At 39.5% G+C, this 13037-nt stretch overlaps 1 protein-coding gene across 12 annotated transcripts in view; it reads right to left on the bottom strand.

The window, feature by feature from the left end:
- Positions 1-13037, bottom strand: part of PTGFR (prostaglandin F receptor) — a 53929-nt gene that overhangs the window by 10170 nt on the left and 30722 nt on the right. The window contains exons 1-3 of one of the 12 annotated variants that reach the window (XM_084528254.1): positions 9435-9600; positions 8566-8667; positions 7148-7995 (exon numbers count right to left, since the gene is read on the bottom strand). In XM_084528254.1, coding sequence (XP_084384380.1) covers positions 7148-7936 — 789 coding nt within the window. In that variant the 5' untranslated portion in view covers positions 7937-7995; positions 8566-8667; positions 9435-9600. Of the gene's footprint in view, positions 1-7147; positions 7996-8509; positions 8668-8852; positions 9012-9108; positions 9256-9434; positions 9601-13037 lie in introns of those variants that run through there. The other 11 variants (XM_084528251.1, XM_084528250.1, XM_084528247.1 and 8 more) reach the window with 11 other exon arrangements.

The raw sequence follows: 13037 nt of genomic DNA on the forward strand, positions 1-13037 counted from the left end.
TGAACTGTAGGCACTATACACGCATACACCTTCCTTCCTCAGGGAGTTTATAACCTAAGTAACCAGCTGTAATTTAGCTATTTCTGAATATTTAAATGTAAAATTTAAGTCTTAAGAGCAGGCGAAACAAGAATGAAAAGACCTGAATTAGAATTGCTCTATTTTCAAGCTAAACAGCCTATTTCCCAGAAGTGGATCCGAACAATGCATTCTCTCAGACATCAACAGGTTCTGTATTACTACTGAGTTTGCAGAAGTAGTGAGTGGGTTTGCAGACATAGTGAGAAATAAATCACTCTTAAATGGAGATTTTTTTTTCTTCCATCTCCACCTTAAAGGTCATTCAGCTGCACAGAAATCCCTTATATGCCAATATTATATCCCAATAACTTATGCTAGAAAGCATATATAATCACCATGAAGAACTTTACATCTTGAATTAACACCATAATAACACAACAAATATCTCACAAATACAAGAATGTATATTGGACACTGAAGTCTGTCCTGTTAAACCTGGTGAGTACAGAAGAGTTTCTGGAGTTTTTCCATGTGAGTGTATTTGTCCCAGAGACTTTTCAGCAACAAGTTTACCATTTAAAGGCTTCTGATAGTCAGGAGAAAGACCTTTCCTAAAATAACAATCCAAAAATGGTTATGCAGTGTATGATATTTTCCAAAAACGGTTATGCAGTGCACGATATTTTCAAGCAAGAAAGGCCTGAATAAGTGTCATACCTAAGAAACAGAAAGAATCCACTCATATCAAACAAAACTGGAAAGTATCTCAGATTGACTTATTTTTCAGTATCAATCACAGCATCTGAAAACTTTAGTAACTGAATAAAGAAGGGGAGATTAGGAATAGTAATTTGGCTGAGGTTTTCAGAATTTTATTTTTGAGATGGCAACTTGCAAATTAAAAAAAATAAACATCTGTGATAGTCACTGACATCTATCTGGAATTAAATGTTTCCATTTTAAACTTCATGGTTTAATACTGTATACATAATATGAATTTAAAAATCAAGCGGCAAGCAATTTTGAAAGCAAAACAGTACCCCGTTGTTTTGAAAATGCAATGTTTTCACACAGTTGGAATCCTGCCTTCTGTATTTTATCTCTCCAAAGCAAATCAACCTCATTGCATTCTGATGGCATTGCATTTTCAGAAGAAGGCTTTACATAAGTCTTTCTAAACAGCACAAGTAAACATAAATAACAAAAACTATAATTATGCTTCTCCAAAAGTCTCTAGTAAAGGACAATCTGTCAGCCTCAGCTCTTCTTCCTTTCCTCATTCCCATCCCTACCACAGGACAATATGCTGTCTACTTTCCTTTTCTTCTCCAGAACTTCTTTATTGTTGAGAGAATATTTCAGCAGCTCAACTCCCTGACTTCTGCGAGAAGGAGGTAAACATTTATATTTGCATTACAAACATAGCCACATTTAATACATTTTCTAAGTGTCTATGATAAACTAAGCCTCGGCCCACAGTTAAAAACATTTTTAAAAAATGAATCATAATTCTCAGAAAGGCAAAGACCTTAACAGCTCTACAAACTGTAAAAGGTGAACACAGGCACAGACCAACTCTGAACACTGAAATAGTAACTTTCAAATCCAGTATCATTTATGTGGGCATACTCTTCAGTATGACGACTCTTCAGTGTTCCTTTTCCCACAATCTCATTAATCTCTAAATCAGCAATTTATTCCAGAATATATTTTGGGCCAGAATGTTTGGAATGGCACAGTAACATTTCAGCGATACAACCTTGAGTATCAGAAAGTCATTCAGAAAAACTCAAGCAAGAATAGTAATTGAACTTGCACAGTGTTAAGACATATTGAAAAATTTGGCAAGCAACTAAAACATCACAATATCAAGAAGAGTGAGAGCCCTTATCCTAGCATGTGGTATGTTTTTCCCTGAGATTGTAACTTTTACAATGGCATTCAAAGCTACAAAATTAGCTGAAAGTCTTTTAGAGTATCTCCTTCAGTCTTCAGAAACAGATGACTGAAAATTGAAAGCCTAATTTATCCTTCCAATGACCACTCTCTTTGTTCACAGTGCCTGTGCAGACACAGCAAGCTCATGGTGGCTGCAGCTTTGACCAGCAACTTATATTGCCAGTGGCTGTGTAAGACAGAGTGCCCGCACAGCAGCCACCCAGGAGATCCAGCAAGCTGTCCCATGCACAGCCAATAGGCAGGGCACGGACCTGCATCTTGGGACTTGTGTGTGCTGCTGCTTGGCCGCATTTCCCAATTATGAAAATCACCAGCCAGAGAGCACAAGAGAACTTTTATGTAAATATTTTGCTGTGGAGACGATACAATTAGAAATAACTGAAGGCAAACACACAGCATTAATAAAGCAACAAGCCTCTATAAATGATTTCCATTGTGTATATAATTACATGTAAGTATAAAGGAAATTCAAACTGACAATTTATAAGAGAATAAGGGATACTTCAAGGGTAACATAGGTATAAACTCCTACAGTAGTGTCACTGTGCATATATAGATATGACTACACATACAAAAATATTAAGATGAGATGCACAGAGGATTGCCATGTACAGCAAAGTGTCTTACACTATATGTAACTATGTGGCCTAGAATTCAGTTAGTATAAAACCTGCAACCCATCAGCCTCCTTTATCATGTATCAACCCTGAGCTTGTCTCAGGACCTGAAATACCTGGTAGAGCAACTGGGGCTGTGAGGTCAGGGTAAGGATATTGCACCAAGTGCTAATTAGCGCAGCACTGCCCTTCTTGCCTCCTCCAGCAGCATGACCACTAAGGCTGGACACCTAGGTTGGACTGATTCAAAAAAATAGAAGCTAAATGAAGCCCTACATGCACAACCACCAAGCCTCATTGCATATGACAATCTGAAGACAAGAACTCAGAACAAGTTTAGAGAAAAGCAATTAGAATAAAAAATTGGAAAGGTAAGAGATGACATGAGAAATGATGGCTAGAAATTAATCTAGGCAGTAAAAAAACAAAAAAGCAACTGACTAAGAGCTGATATAATCATATGAAATAAATAGCTGAAATCTTTAAAAAAAAAAAATAACAGGAGCAGCTATTTTTTGAGTTAGAGGGGAGGTAAAACTAGAAAGAAATGATTCAGGTAGGTGCATAGAAAAAAAAGATCTTAACAAAAATAATTTAAATTTAAAGGTAATACTAATTTTCTCAGGCTATGTTCCAAACATGAAAAAGAATTTTCTCCATATCATAATTTATTCCTGTAGACAAATTCACTCTTAAATAAACCCCTCCTGTCTGTAATTACAGCAAATTCATCTTGCTTCCCCAGAAACAAAACTTAAAATGTGTTTATCCCTTGAGCCCCACAGAACTTGATGTACGAAAGTCAGAATCTGCTGATGTGAACGTAGCTCCAAAACCAAGCTGTTTCATGACAGGCCAGACATCAAAACACTGCCAAAAGATCAGATTTATAAAACAATCTGTTTCATCAGCAATGCTTGTCACAAAACACTCCAGTGCAGCTATTCACTTTGGGAATCCAAGCCCTAGGAACTACATCTATCCAACAAAATTCATGTATCCTTAGCAAAGGACTAAGACTAGCAAGGATGAAAAAACGATTGCTTACTACACAGAGAGGTTGATGTCACTATCTTCAGAACATATTTTCCTGGAATTACCCATCACAAAGCTAAATGATTTGGACTGTTAGAATAAATGTGCCTCTGTGAAACACTGACCACACGGACTATCAGAAAACTCATGAATTTCACTAGCTTTGTCAGTTTCCTGCCCCTTTCAACTCCTCAAAAGGAGATAAATGTTTCCCTGTAAAGGAAGAAACAGGTTGGTAACCTCAGCCAGCAGATCCCTCACTGTCTGCATTTAAGAATTATGGAGGAAATTAAGGAGTAACATTGACTCTGTGGACATTCCTCTTCTCACCTTGGTATTCCATTAAGGAAGGATTCCCACTCAGTGGCAGAAAACTTGAGAAAGCTGTCTGTTTTGAGATGCAAACAACACAAGAGAAAACTTCAGAAAATAAATCAGAAGGAAATCCCTGTCCAACAGGCCCAGCCAGAGATCCGCATGACCCATACAATGGGCTCCATTTCTGAAACATACTCCAGATCTCCAGGAGTCTTAAAACAGAGGTGGTGATAGATTATAATATATTTTAACATATAATATTAAATTGTATTTAAATATGAAAGTACTAAAATACCAAAACATCAAAACAAGTTCATCACCACTGAACAGGTGCAGAAGTCAAGCTCAGTTCCACACCAGACACCATAAAGGATGATTCGGGGTCTAATGTTATTTAAAGGTGATTTTAGCACAGGGCAGTGATTGAATACATAGCTCCACTTGAAAAAAATACATATAAAATAAAATGTAACAGTAAAGAAAATCTGCACTGGATTACAATATTGGATAGACTTTTGGTAGCCGTGCACATATGAAAATTGACACAACACCAGACTAGACTAAAAACAGAAGGAAAATAAACAACCCAACCCCCCGTCAGATGGCGAATCAAATAAATCTAAATTTTTGTATCTGCAAACCACATGTGGCATAAACTGTATTGCCTTCCTCTGCTTTCTCTTCCAAATGTTTGTTTGATTTCTAATAGCTTTGGTTAGATTGAGGCAGTTCACTCTCAAATAAGGTTTTATTGTACATAAACAATATATGTATATAAACATATTTTATTATAGATGACTCCATTTGTAGAGAGCATGGGTAGAATTCTCAAAGATTGACACTAACTTCTAGATTTCACGTTGAGAAAAAAATCATACAAGCAAATGGATGTAAAATTAACATGAATTTAGATACTTTGAGAAATAATTGCAACTATGGATGCCTGATCATATTTCTTTCAAGAAATACTTATATAGGTATATCCTGAATAAATTATGGAATCTAAACCATTCATTTCACAAATCAAAAGCCCTGAGAGATTTCATATAAATAGGATGTGTAGATCTGGATCAGCAACCCATCATAAACTATATGCCTTAACAAATTCTAGATCTCTGCTGTAGTAGGTTCTTGGCAAAACTTTATTCCACGGAATCTGCATGCTCCACTCCTGTCCAGTAAAGCTTGCTCTGATGGCACAGTGCTTACAATTCTCTTTCTATTCAGTGATCAGAATGCTATCAAAACCAAGTAAAATTTGTAATTCAGAGACTTAGCTATGATGCATACTCTACGATCCTAATAGCTAAGAAAGGTAATACCACAAAGGACTTGCTCACTGTTGTTGCATTTCCCAGACTTTCCAAATCTATGACTAACACTTTGTTTGCTTCCTCCAAACTTTGTTTCAAGATCTAAATCCAACGTGTTGCACTGTGATTTTATTAAAGACCGTCAAGATTTAAAATATATGGTTTTATAATTAATAAAAATTGAAAGGTATAAAAAAATTGCCAAAACCAAACTGTGTAGCTACAATTCTGTGTTCCTTCAAATGTTGAACAAAATAACTCTTTTGAATGAAAAACAGCTATAGCTCTTTTGACAAACAAAGTGCAACCTTTAAGGACAATTATTTTACAGGAAAATAAATGTCAGTGGAGGATAAAATACTGTTTTGCCATGAAAAGTAAAGCCACCCCTTGAGTCACTTTTCTTGATAACCTAACCATTCTGTGGCTTGCCACAGATGAATTTCAGAGTATTGGAAGTTACTTTAAGAAAGCTCATTACATAAGTTTTCTGCACTGCTCAGATGACTTTGTTTATCCTGTGTATCCAACAGTCAGGACACTGACAAAAGCTAACGTGAATTTAAACTACGTTGTAGAGCAAGTCTAGAAAAATCAGCAGAGAAGCAGGGGCAATTCTGTCGCTGTTCAACATGAGTGACAGAGGTTTTGTGCATTTCAGAGAGGCAGACATATCCCAACACTCACCTTCACGTCCTTGGTACTGGGTTAATTGGCTACTACCTGCCAGATATACCCAATTGCTTCAGCTAAGCCATTATCAGTAGCTAATTTAGAACCAGTTCAGGTACCTCCACACTATACCATAGCCAGTCAGTAGATGAGATACAGCTGGAGCTGATTCTGATCTCAAATTTAAATTTCTATTTTTGTAAATCTGTAACTAAATTTGCTCCTCGTTCACATCAGAGGAAAACTATGGGACACTGTTTCTAGGAAACAAAATTAAGATTTAATATTACTTGTGACTTAGCCTCTCTTACTCTGGCAAAAAAAAAAAAAAAAAAAAAAAAAACATCAAACTGCTTCAGTCAGGTTTACTAGAGTAAACAGTCATTTTTCCATACCGCCTTCATAATGCCATCATACCACAGAAGCCGTCAAATTCTTTCCCGTATCATAATCCCATTTCCTTTAACACTACTCACTGACAGAGCACACAGTATCCCGAGCAACACTTACCACTTTGGAAGAGTCACTGCATTTACCAGCAAGCAGTCCTAAGTTACAACCGGGACAGCTGAGAAAGAGCCCTAAGTGCACAGAGAAGTTTTGCCCATGATCTATCCAGATTACAAACCCAGCTTGATTAGGTCTAAACCAAATTTTTACATTAACCCACTGCCAACCCCTTTTTTTTTAACATAACTCTTAAACAAAGTTCTTAATATCCCGCTAACAGAGTGGAGGATTTTTATGTTCTGAACTGTTATCTTCTGTAACACATTTCACAAGTAGCAGTAAACTGTAATAATAACAATGAATAGACTACCATAAATAAAAAAAATTGATAGGAAGACTAAACAGAATTACCACTCCAAGATTTCACTGAATTTTTGGCCAACCTCAATATTTGCTTTAAGTTATTCTACCACCACTCTGCTACCACTGTCTGCTTCACAGCACTGGAAATAAAGCCTTCAGAGTCCCTGCACATTTTGTTTGTTCAATCTATTCTACTCTTGATCAGAAGTGATGAATAATTATTATTTTTGTTATAGATGCATAGGTACATATGTCACGGGTAATATGCTGTAAAATTAATACATTAAAATGTGAATGGATCTGTTATCGCAGCTAAAGCACCTTTAAACCTGGAGATAAAAAGTATAAGTTTTAGACAGTGATGTGCATTAAAAATTGGCAAACACATTAGGCTCTTACCAGGAATGGACTCCAGCAAATGCAAGAAACACACATTATAGCCAAGAGCTGAATGATCATTTCAAAATGATGAGATCTGCCTTGTCTTTGTTGACTTTTAAATTTGACCCTTAAGAGGGTAATTCCTGTGACAGCATTGCACAAGAATGAAATAGCAAGGGCCAGTAACCCAAGGCAAGAAAAAAGTAAGAGATAAAATCTGTCTTCCCAGTCCTCAACATGTTCTGTTTTATAGAAGCACCAGGTCCTCGATGCTTGAATTTGATAGGCTCTAAACCTAAGAATAGGCAGCAAAGCTATAAGAACAGCAAAAAGACATACCATAGTCAACATCATTTTCACATGTTTAGAAGTCATTTTTGTAGAATGAAATATTGGCTTAGTGACTCCAATGCAACGTTCAACAGCCATCACGCTGCCCAGGAAGAGCGGGCACAAACCAAAGAAAACCATGCAGATGCCAAAAACACTACAAAGAATGTTGGACTGGTTAAATCGAATCCAGTCTTTGTCCGACGCATACACAAACACTGCAATGGCTCCGTTGATGAGGTGGCCAAAGAGATCTGTGATGACCAAGCCACTAGCAAGAAGCAAAAAGGATGCTTTTGATTTCTGTCTAAATCTCTGGTATGCTTTCATGAGAATTGCTATTGCAAGACTGTTGGACAAAATTCCCACTGTCATGAAGATTATTGAAAAGAAAACCGAAATCTTCTTCTCCGTGTGGCAGGTTGTGTTTTTTAAGATTCCAAATCCAGCCAGCCCAGGTGATTTTGAACTGTTCATGGTTAGGAGAGGAGAGGTAGTGCTCAAAACATTTCAGCAGTCTTGCAATCAAAAGGCATCTGTAATATTAAAAAAAAAAAAAACACACAGAGTGTAAGAGGCATGCCACTGTTCCAATGACATTTGAAACAGAAAATCCATAATGTTAGTCTGTGGTACGAATCTAATTTTCCTGTTTTCTGAGTGATATGATATATCATCATATTTTAGTGCAGCAGCCACAGGATAAAACAATTCTCTGCACACATGATACAATACAAATGTAGTTTACAGTATTTTCTGCAAGCCTATTATGCAGATAATGTATGCCATATATATAATGCACATGTACATGTAATCCGAGAAATCATCAATACATTACTGTGGTTAAACTACATATATAAAGAAACGTTTTTGTAACATACTCCTAGAATGAAAATATTTATCAACCCAACCACAGTCAAAAGTGAAATACTCCAACTAGAGTGTTATGAGATGCTAATCACACTCTGTTTTTCTTCCCTCACTGTTAAGCATTTATTTTCAAAACAATGTCCCAACATCTTCCAAGTAATTCTCCTCTCACAACTCAACGTTTTAAAGCTTTAACATAACCGGTCCTGAAGTCCCCAGCTTGCTCGCTGAATTACCAGTGTGCACCGCAGCCGACCTCTGATACCGAAGCCAATTCTGCGAGCTACTTTACGCCTTATCTCTCATCTCTACTCTCAGGACATTCCTGATGGCAAAAACTTCCCACGCAGAAAGGAGAAAAAAAAAAAAAAAAAGCAGGCGTTAGTAAGGCAGCGAAGTATCTCAGTCACTGAGCCAGTCCGACGAAGCCGGCTAAGCCCACGGCACCCGCGTCTCCGGCGTTACAGGCTGCTCAAGAGGGGTGCAGCCGGCAACCCCCCAGCCCAGCGCCTTCCTCGCCTACCTCCCCGCAGCGCCCTGCCAGCGTGGCGACACCGCTGACAGAGGTGACAGAGTGACAGCAATGACAGCGGTAACAGCGAGCCTCCCGAGCACGTGGAAGGGCTGCTCCCACCGCAGCGCCCCGTCGCCCCCAGCAGCGCCTTAAGTGCGCGGCGCCCCCGGGCGGGGCGAGCCCACCACGCCGGGCACCAGCGCCACAGGCAGCCCCGGACACCGCCACCGCCTCCCCGCCGTCCCCGACACCGACTGCCGCGCACCGCTCCTACACGATCCCGGTGCCGGTGCTGATCCCGGTCCCGGTCCCGGTCCCAGTCTCGGTGCCGGTGCTGCCGCCCCTCACCTCCGTTCCTTGGTGCCGGCAGAGGCGCGGCGGAGCAGCGCGGTGCCCCCCGGCCCGCCGCCGCCGCCGCCTCCCGCCCGGCGCCGCCCGCCTCCCGCCCTCCCTCCGCCTCCCCTCCCGGCCTCCTTTCCCTCCTTCCCTTCCTCCCAGCAGCTCAGGGTTGCAGTTTCCCAGCCCCTCTGGGCTGCTCTGACAGCCCCTGCTCTCGTCCGGGCACCGGGAGCCCCTCGGCTCAGGCCTCACCCCTGTGAGGCTGCGACCGGCCCCCAGGTCGGAGCAGGGCAGATGGAGGAGAGCGGCCCTCCTGCGCCAGCCAGCACGGAGCAGGTGCTGCCTCGCTGTGCCCCGCTGCAGAGAGGGCTCCGGTGACGGGGACCGGGCTGCCTTGTTATGTCACAGCACCAGGGGACGAGGCCACGCGGCAAGATCACCACAGGAGGTGTTGCCAGCAGTGCTGCAGCCACAGCAGCAACAGCTCATGGGGCAACCGACTTCTGTTACCAGCGAGGTGTCCCTTCACTTTCCACACAATTCTTCCCAACCATCCCTTTCACCGGTGCACAGGGAGCTCAGGAGGGGGCAGCCCCCAGGAAGTCAGCCATGGAATGCAGATGTGCACATTACAAAACACACGGCCCTCACACCCACCAGATCACGCCGAGCTGACAGTGTTCCTGGGGGCATTTCTCCACTGGTGCAATATGACATCAACATGGCCAGATGAGGAGTTAGTGACGAACAAGATCCAAGGTTTCTTGGTTTCACATCACATACTCAGCTTGAAGTTACAGATGACATCTAAGTTCTCTTTCATCTATCCATGTCCAGGATTACCAAGCAGGCCTGAATGGGAATCTTTATTGAAAACTCTTACTACAGAAATAAACCAAAATATAAAATTAAAGTCAAAATATAAAATCGAATTGTAATATATTACAGAATATTTCATGAGTAAGAACGATGGAAAATGTGTATCTGCTTACATTAAGACAGAGCCTTGATTTGTACTACTGCTAGCTCCACAAAGCAATTGTTTAAAAATGACAAGTCACAAACATGTTAAAGTTCTGCTTTCCTTCATGCCTTGAATACTATGGATACAGTTTGCCTCTGCCTAATTCACCACTGAGGTAATACAGGCCAACTAAAAACATTCTTTCAAATTGTACCTTAAGTCACATACAAAAATAGTTAAAAGCACTATGCAGTGACCGTCTCCCTGCATATGCCTTTACATTTTGGCATCTTATCATGCAACAAGCAAAAAAAAAAAAAGAAATAAAAAATTGTTCTGTTTGAGACCTATAAATTCCCAGAAGCTCTTTTTTTTTTTTTTTTTTTAAGATCACAATAAAGTATAAAAACATCTCAAAGCAATTTATTGACATTACATTTCAGAGGAAAATAGTTTATTTTATGTTTCCTCCTCCAGACAGAAATAGAGATGGAGATTTCATACTACAAACAGTTTGCACCATGCCTTTCTTTCCTAGCCAGATTTCTTCACCCATCTCTCCTAAAATGTGGGGCAACTCCATTTGAAGGGAAGCAATGAAGCTGGTACTTCAAGACTTTGGGAACCAGAAGTTAAAACACCATTATCAAGCCAAAGAAAAGAGCAGAAAAACCTCAAGACAGATGTTTCAGCATGCTGCTAAAATTGTGGCTAGAGTAAGGGGGGGGGGGGGGGAAGACTTGGATAGTTCATCCCCCAAAAAGCTCTGGTCTGCCAAAAGGAGGCAGAGTGAAATTTCAGTTGCTGCAGAGATGGTGAAGGAGGATAAGAATCAGTGTTGGGAAAGTGAGTATGTAAACTACCAATTTTTTTAATTTTTTTTTTTTTCAGACAACAGGCACTGGAGATTGCTCCAGCTTCTGTACAGCCTGAAGAGGAGAAATGGCCACAGGCATTATTAAGCATCTGTAACAGTTAGGTGATAACGTTACATTGACCAGAGCAGGACATTAATGCAGGACATGTGCCCCCCATAAACATTTCTGACCTCCTGGCATAAGTGAAATAATGGCTTCTGTGATAATTAGGTGCCTTGTGGGGTTATGGATTGGTAGGGTGTTGACTTTGGAGAGTGCTGGAAGACTGAGAAATAATAATGACACCAGCAGAACTAAGCTTTTCATACTGACTGAGGATCAGCTTTCTCCATTTCCTACTACTAGAATTTTGCTCTGTTCGAAAGTTATTAATAAGCAGACATTATAAATGTGGGAGTGAAAATAGCAGTCCTACAAGTCTGAGTCCTTTCTTAAACAAAAGTGTTACTAGTTATTGTTGTACTTTTAGTAGTAATATTTTGTATTCTTAGTATTAGAAAATGAGCAATAATCTACATGTCTGAGGGGAGTGTTAACTAGGTCTTACAGCAGATTTTCAAAGGCATTGATTTTAAGTCACATACAAGTGAAGAAAAATTCACAGTACTATTCCATGAAACACTTACAATCAATGAACACTGATTTTGCATTAGAAGTTAATTATAAATTATGCCTTGAAAATAGAGTCAGAAAATGAGGTCAGTTATATTGAAAGTAATAATGTACATAGTAAAATGGCAACAAGTGCACAATAAAGGGTGTATATATATATATATAGTATATATATAAATATATATAAATTTAACAAATAAAGCTTTCTAAAAACCACTGTGTAACTGTTCAATACCTGTTCAAAATTAGGCATAATTTCTGATTAATGTCCTGGCTTTATAATGTTAAGACAAAATTGCAGAATTTCTACCCAAGCTACAAAATATATATTTTGTAACAACATATTTCACGTACACTATCATATTGGTGTGTAGTTAGACCATATAGCTACATGAAGTACATAGTGGAAGTTGTAATATTTCTCTTCAAAAATGTGGTCTTGGGATGCTGGGTCTGCTTGATTTTTTAGGAAAGTGGATAAAATGCATACTCCCAGAATCGTGGCATATTCAAAATACTCATTTTAAAATATGTTAAAACACTTCTATTTTTTAAAAGTACGGTTCATCAGAATGTGCTGAAAAGATCAGGCATGGCTTTGCCATTCAGATAAATGCCACCCTGGCCTTTATGCTTCACCATCAAGTAGTTCATAAAGTAGTCACAAATTCTGGCCAAAGTATTTCCTGAATTGGTGTACTGTCCAATACAGTTAAAGGAGGAAATTCTTAGGTAGTTAAATATAAATTAACAGTGTTTTGTAACAAGCCCTAAATCATTCAAGGAGGTTAAGAACACCAACATGCCAGCAGGCACTCACTATCAGAATGGAGTAAAAACAAGAAAGGTCATCAGGAATCATAACAACAAATATGCATCCTTCTGCTGAGATTTCCACCTGCTGATATCTAAAATGGGACTGTTTGCTCTTACTGGAAGTACAACTTTGGATACTATTGTTTTCTAAACATCCTTATCATCAAGGAAGTTCAATTCTTTTCTTCTTGATAATGAGACATGTCCCTTGGCAAATGAGGTAAAAGTTGCTGTAGACAGAACAAACAGGAAATATCAGTTCCCGAGTGAAGTTTGATGAGAGTGGGGCAGGGAACAGAGGTTTGGTAGTTTGGGACCATATTTGCATTGTGGTTCTTTTTGTTAGGAAAAGCAAAGACAGATTTTCTCTCTTAATGTAGATCTTGATCCTGTCACAAGAAGTAGCCAAGAAGTCCATTCAGAGCCACTCCCTTAGCCAAAGAGCTTGGCAATGAAGGGTCTTGACAGAAGGGTCTATTGATACCAAATAAACAGATTGTTACTGAGATACCAAAAGACCTGCAAAGCAATTGGTTGATGAGTAGACCAAAAACACGAGCTAAGTTTCTGAAAGAGATGAATTTG

The sequence above is a fragment of the Aythya ferina genome (genome assembly GCF_964211825.1).
Source record: "Aythya ferina genome assembly, chromosome: 8".
NCBI lineage: Eukaryota > Metazoa > Chordata > Aves > Anseriformes > Anatidae > Aythya > Aythya ferina.